General features: G+C 53.9%; 1 protein-coding gene across 1 annotated transcript in view; it reads right to left on the bottom strand.

Annotated features, from left to right (window-relative positions):
- COBL (cordon-bleu WH2 repeat protein) overlaps positions 1-7,089 on the bottom strand; it is a 91,984-nt gene that overhangs the window by 42,222 nt on the left and 42,673 nt on the right. The window contains 1 exon segment of the mRNA XM_025046872.1: positions 4-54. Within this exon segment, the coding sequence (XP_024902640.1) occupies positions 4-54 (51 nt within the window).

Genomic DNA, 7,089 nt, shown 5'->3' with positions numbered 1-7,089 from the left:
AGCTGCCCCCCGCCTCTTCTTTTTCTGTAGGTCCATCTGTGACCCCAGAGACACCTGTGAAGCACGAAGAAGGAGCATCAGAGCGGGTGGCTCTGTCGGGGAGCGGGTGCACATGGGTGTCACGTGCAGGAGGTCAGGGGGCTGGGTGCCCTAAGGAGGGCCGTCAGATGGCCAGTCCCCTTTCTGGGGTCCGTGGGCGGGCAGAGCAGACAGTGGCGTGAGGGCTTGCTGCGTCGCCCAGGAGAGGCCGAGGGGATGCAGGGGTGCTCACAGATACCCCTCAAAACCCCACTGAGTGCAGTGCTGGGGCTGTGCCCGCATTTTGTAGGGACCCCAGGCGAAGCGGGAGACGGTCGCTTCTCAGCACAGCTATGAGAAACGATCCTCAGCCCTGATTAAGTGCAGCGAAGAGCTGTCCCTTGGGGTGACCCAGAGCTGCCAGGACTGGGCCCATGCAGGGGAAGGGCAGGCGGGGAGAGGACAGCACCTCACCCCTGCCCTGGCTGCCACCTGCACCCCGCCTCTGCACATCCCGAGCAGCAGGGCTGATGACTGCTCAGACCTGAAGCCACAGTGGGGCTTGGCAGAGTGGGGACATGGGGTCAGCAGGTGGGACATTGTGCTGCTACCCAGGGCAGTAACCAGCCCCATCAATGGCTTTCACAGTGACAAACTCACAGCTTCTCAGGCAGCTGGTGAGCACCGGATGGGACGAGGTGTCGAAAGGGCACTCGCTCCGCCTGTGGGGCGGCGCCCACCGACCCCGTGCTTCACCCCGGTACAGATGGGTCTCACCCACCCCCTCACTGAAGGAAGCCTCGTGTGCAGAGGTGTGAGCATAGGCGAGACGGTGACTGTGCTCGGCTGCTGCCCTCGGGGGGCTGGCGGCTGAGCCTCCCCCCACCCCACCCTCCACCCCCCACCGTCCAGTCACCCCGACAGTCCCTGGCAGCATCCTGGGAGGGGCGCCCGCCTACGCCACCCGCTGTGGTGCTCTGTCCAACCCTGGCGCTCCCCGGCTTATTAACTCAGGCTCACAGCGTGTGTGCATGTGTGTGAAGTGTGTGTGAAGTGTGTAAAATGTCTTAAAATTTTATCAGTAATATACATTTTACTACAAAAGTTTTTACGTTCTATAAGCAAAAGGCAGGGAAAAAACCAGTCTATTAACACTCGGATTAACCGCTGAGTCGGCGCACGTCCTTCTTTCGTGTTCTATTTTTACTATTCTACTAAAATACGTTAGAACCACCTCTTCTACCTCAACAACTATCTAATATATTTTATGTACAATATGGGCTGGGAAAAGCCAATGTCTCCACAGAGCTTAGGGTCCCACCAGCCGTCCCTGGACCCTGCCACATGCCAGCAGCAACCACGCCACGCTCATTTTTCCTCCAGCATTTACCTCATTTTCCTAAGTAACAAGCCCATTCTGCTATTTCTCGATTGTTTTCATGTTAGATCGTGGCTTCCTACTCCAGAAGGTGAAGACCGAGTCTTTGAGATACACACACACGTGCACACACACGCACACGCACACACACTCACACTCTGCCGCCTGATCTTTCCCAAAATGACAGTGTGGGATTTACAGTCACTGGTTAGTGACACACGTAGTTACAGCAGAGACTTCGACTGCGTAAGGCAGACATTTTCTTCGAGAGGAATTTTCTCCAGATGAGACGCGCGATGTGCCTGTCAGCTGCATTTTCTTTCTGGATTACTTCTTTGTTTTTACGTTTTTGCTTCCCATGACCACAATAACTGATTTGCTTCTTAACGTTTTTTTCAAGCTGACTTTCCTGGACTTTCCTTTCCCTCTACTTAGGAATTTTTTTTTTTTTTTTAATCCCATGTTGCTGGGATCCTGGACCCTTTTATGTAATGTCCGTTTCTTCACTTGCGGGGTCTCTAGCAGCTTCCAGAAGCGGGATGTGCGTGAGATAAAGTGCTGAGACGTTGAAAACGTGAAAACGTCTCTATTCCGTCACTGAGTCGTCAGCACAGGAGCCTGTGGAAATCTAGGCCGGAAGTAGGTGCCTCTCCAGACGCCGGCCTGTCACCCCGCCGGCCTGTCACCCCGCCGCCCAGCTGGCTGCCTGGCTCCCAGAAGCGATCCGTTTTCCCTCTGCAGCTGTGAGGACCTGTCACCCCTGGAGCCCTGGTGTTTCGGGACGGCTGCCCTGCGTGGGGCACTTCACCCACCGTCTGGGCCTTGGCCGATCCCTGCGATCTGTGTAGCCTTTAATTCTGCAGAATATTCTAGCATTATTCCCTCTGTCTTCCTCTGGGTTCCCATTAGTTGAACACTGAGGGTTCTAAATCATTTTTCTAGTTTTTCTGGAATATCTTTTTCTCACTTAAAAAAATATTCTTTCTTTCTTGGAAAATTCCTTTGCTTCATTTTCCAGCTCCTGCAAATTTAAAAACTTCTGTGACTATGTTTTTAATTTCTGAAGCTCTTTCTTGTTCTGTATGTTTAAAATAGTATCATGTCTTGTCTCCCTGGATACGATCCCTCCTTTTCTCTCTCCAAGGCTGTTATTTTTATCGTTTGAACTGTTTTTATTTTGTTTCCTTCTCTTTAATGCATCATCTTTCCTCCAAGTCCCCCTCTGCCTCTCCGTCCTGGCCTCAGCCTGTCACATTTTGACCGTTCCTCCATCTCTGGTGATCTTTTGGCAGGCTGCCCATAATCCAGCGTTTCTGTGGACGGGTCCGTGACACACTAGAGTGTGCCTGGTCGGGATTCCCGCTCGCTCAGAGGGGCTCCCCAAACATCCAAGGATTCTCTCGCCCATGCAGGGGGCAGGGGGCTCTCCCGACCTCCCGGGCTCCCGGGCTGGGCGTCCGGCCAGCGGGCGGGCCTGGTCCTAGTCGGCACGTGGGTGCCACCCTGCCTTGTGCCGTGTGCCCTGTGCCCTCAGCGCATCCGGGGCCTGCAGTCGGCTTCTGGCTTCTTCCGTGATCCGGCTGCACGTGGCGGGGAGGGGCCTGGGAGTCTTACCGCTTCGTGTACGCACGTGGCCCGTCCTTGGTCAGCCGCTCCGGCTCAAAGGCCCGCCTCCTGCCTGTCCCCCTTTGCTGCCAGTCTTCCATCAGGCCGTCCCCGTGTCCTGCCTGCATCTGAGCCACGTCTCCTCTCGTCGTCCCCCCTCTCTGAGTCGCAGTGCTATCACGCATCCGTTTACTCAGAATTTCAGTAAAGACCCACTGTGCGCCAGGCACCGTTCTACGTGAAATGGACACAGCCCGAAAAGGACAAATTCTTTCCCTCTCCTCACAGAGCTTATGACTCGCTGAGGAAAGACAGAAATAATTAACGGTAATTTTAGGTAGTGATCCATTTTATTTAAGATAGAAACATGATGGTGACCCGTTTCTGTGGGGCGGGGGACAGAGAGTTAATATGGGCAAACAGGTGAGTGGAGAAAGGTCCCTCTGAGGAGACACCCGATGCTGGTGACGATGTGAAACAACAGGAAGCGTCATTCGCTGCTGGTGGGAATGCAAAATAATACAGCAACTTTGGAAGACAGAGTGGCAGCTTCTTACAAAACCAAACACACTCTTCCCATGCGCCCCAGCGATTCTCTCCTGGGCATCGACCCAGAGCAGCTGGGAGACCTGTACTCAGGTGTTTATAGCAGGTTTAGTCACAGCTGCCCAAACTTGGAGGCAGCCAAGGTGCCCTTCGGTAGGTGATGGATAAATCAACAATGGAGTACGATTCGACTCTAAAACGAAACGAGCCATCGAGTCATGAGAAGACCTGGAAGAACCTTAAATGCACAGGACTCTGAAAGAAGCCGGCCTGGAAGGGCGGCATCTGGGTGACTCCAGCGATGGGGACACACGGGGACTCTCGACCCTTTCCTCCCACCTTTGCTGCAAAGCTAAACTGCTCTTTGAAGAGCGTACTCAGCACAGTCATTATCCTTGTCACATACGAGCACTGCTTTCCGATTGTCATCGATGGCATTTGGCCCGCTCTTCTGAAAGTCCTGTGCATGAGTTCTTTTGCCCCCTCAAGTTCAGAGCAAGGACTACAGAGAATTCCTAAGAAATAGGGCATTTAAAAATACATAGTTTGTTATTAACATGTCGCTTCCGGATCACTTATAAAATTATCTCCCCAGGCTGTCCAGACCCAAGCGAGCCCACGGGACTGCCCGCTGAGCCCGGACGGCCCGGAGGTGTGAGTTCCAGAAGCCACCTCTGCTCCCCAGGTCTCAGAAGCTGTCCGCTTTGCCTGCCCGAGCACCTGGCCGACCACACTGTGACCCTCCCTCATCCAGGTCGTGCGCAGGGGCCGCGTCCTTGGCCCCTTGCTGTGCTGCCTCGCAGTCCACACGAGGAGCCCTTGCATGAGACCGTACGTGCCCAGGGCCCGGGCGAGCGCCACACGCACTGAGGTACTTTCAGGCTTGTCCCCATGAGCTTCAGTCGCCCTGGTCCCAGTGCTTTGAGCACAGTAAATGCGTGCACACGCCTGGTACCAAGAGCATCTGATGCCCCACCAGACGCCACGGCCCGAGCATTCTGCCCCTCCCAGCGTGGCCCGCGATCAAACCCCGAAGCTCCTACAAGCGACGAACGTACTAGCACTGCTGTCCTATGACAAGTGACATGCAGATGCGGGCACCCTAACTTTCCTCTGGGAACGGCGCTGACCCTTCTGCACAGGTCTAGGGTGTGGCCTGCGTTCGCTCTGCAGGCTCGGTCCTCGGGGAGACGCTGGTTCCCACTCAGGGAAGACTGTCCCTGCGGTGACAGCTCGCCGGGGCATCGACGCTTCGTCCGGAGTCCCGTGGACTTGCGCAGAATTCTTCGCCCGTGACTGCGAACGCCAAGTGCAAGCCAGCACGGCGGGCCCGCGAATGACGTCATCCCGTCCAACGCTGTTTCACTTCGTGACGCTGACAAGATGCTGTCGAAACAGCTCCTATCCAGATCGCCCTGCCCACGGCAAACCCGGGTTTGTTCACGCCATTTTGCTCAAAGTTACAGAACGTATCGACCTCCGAGAGGAACAAACCACGAACCCCACGAACCCTGAAGACTCACTCAGGCTTCACCACTCCGGCGGCTCGTACAACCCTCTACGGAAAGTAAACGCTTCTGTGAACCTGTAGCCAGCTCTCTCCAAAAATCTGTCTTCTCCTACAACACATTCTTTGTCAAGAAGAGGTATTTTAGTAACTGGAAGATTTTACTGTCACCCAATTCCACGGATTGAAATGACTCAAGTGGTGTCTTAACATTCTGTCCCCTGACAAACACAAAGGCTACACAGAAACACACAAAGAGCAACACAACGAAGGCCACGCCTCCCGCGTCATCGTATCCACCGAAACAATGGATTTCGGAAAAAAAAAGATATTTTCTATGCCGAATGAGTCCTTTGTAAAGAAATCAGTCCTTTCAGCATTATCTGAGGTAACCCCCCATGCCATTGGCCCCCGGTCTGAGGCCTTCCTGTTTCGGCTCAGTCGGGACAGGAAACGCACTTGGTGGGACTCAGCGTGGTTCCCTCTAGAAAGCCTAAGCTCGCCTGTCTCACCTCACTGCTGACACGGCCGAGGGCCCGCGGCCGAGTCACCCAAACCTGCAGTCGCCCTGCTCCGCCCTCTGCTGCTGAAGGCGGCTCACGATGCAAAGCGCAGCCTTGGCAAACGTGCGCCTTCTAGGTTATTCTGGCTGATCCCCTCACCACTGCCAACGACCTGCTTTAAGAGTGTAGCCTACACTCTCAGCTGTGATGACAGATCCAAGACCTCCAGGGAGCCTGGGGAATGAGGTGAAGCACAGGCCTGCGTTTACTGCAACGCTGCGGTCAGCCACACTGAGGGCAGCCACAGCCAGACGGGTGGCCCACGGCACAGGGCTAGGCCCACAAGGCCAGCCTTCGGCATCGGTGTGAGCGGACCCCGGGTCTACATTGCTGCCTTTCTCACTGGTATCCACAGTTAAGAGCTGGTGCCTGTGTATTCCAAATGCAGAAATAAGAAGTGTTTCAATTGGGTAATCATAATTATTTATTGCAAAAAAAAAAAATCTCACATTTAGGAAAAAACTTTAAATAATCAAAGAAATCATAGTTAGGCAGCGTCCACGCTGACAGTGTATCTACTAGGCTGGCAAGTCTGGACAGTGTTGCGTAAAGTTTTCATTGAAATTCCAAGAGAATTGATTGGTTATTCACACTAACATGGCACCACCATTTGTCACAAGACAGGAGCACGACGGACTGTGGCGTCGCTTGTCCCATCTCCCTAAAGAATAGCGCCGAGAACCCAGTCTGCATCGGTGGCACACACGACCACTGAACGTCGCCAGATGCGATGAGATTTTGATGTAGTTTAGTCCTCTTGCTATAGAAAGCCGTTTGTGAGGTTCGTTTTTGTTAGAGACGGGGAAGAAAATGAATATGGATAAAGACAAACAGGATCACTTTGCTTGCCTTTCATCTAAGAAATGACAAGTTAGACTAACGAGACCAACCTGGAAGCCTTCTAACAAATAACACATCAGCCATTCTCAGCCTTCACATCAGGCGACCCTCTGCCCGGCACTGCTTCTCCCTTCTAACAAATAACACATCAGCCATTCTCAGCCGACCCTCTGCCTGGCACTGCTTCCCCAGACTGTCACATGGCCAGCTCCTTCCAAGCATTTGGTTCTTGGCATGGAATCGACATCAGCCACCCTGTCACGTCACTGTTAACCGTGTCACTCATACCTGGAGGATGCACACTCGTCCCTCTCAGGTTCGCTTTCCACACATTCACTCACTGTCCACAGTCGACTGTGGTCTGGAAACATTCAATGGAAAATTCCATAAATAAACAATTCACAAGTTTTAAGCTGCTCGCCATTCTACGCAGCGTGACGGGATCGCACCCCGCCCCGCTGTGTCCCACCCAATCGCCGCTCGGCCCGCGCCCCTCGCACGGCTTGTCCAGTGGCCACAGAGCTGCCAGCTGTGTCACCGCACTGCTGGTGTGGCGTCGATTGTCCTATCCTGTTATCAGCTGTGGCTATGCATCCCTTCCTGTGCTGACTTTAGAAATTAATCGACCGCAG

The sequence above is a fragment of the Pteropus alecto genome, unplaced genomic scaffold (genome assembly GCF_000325575.1).
Source record: "Pteropus alecto unplaced genomic scaffold, ASM32557v1 scaffold21, whole genome shotgun sequence".
Classification (NCBI taxonomy): Eukaryota; Metazoa; Chordata; class Mammalia; order Chiroptera; family Pteropodidae; genus Pteropus; species Pteropus alecto.
This window is presented reverse-complemented; position numbering and strand designations above follow the sequence as displayed.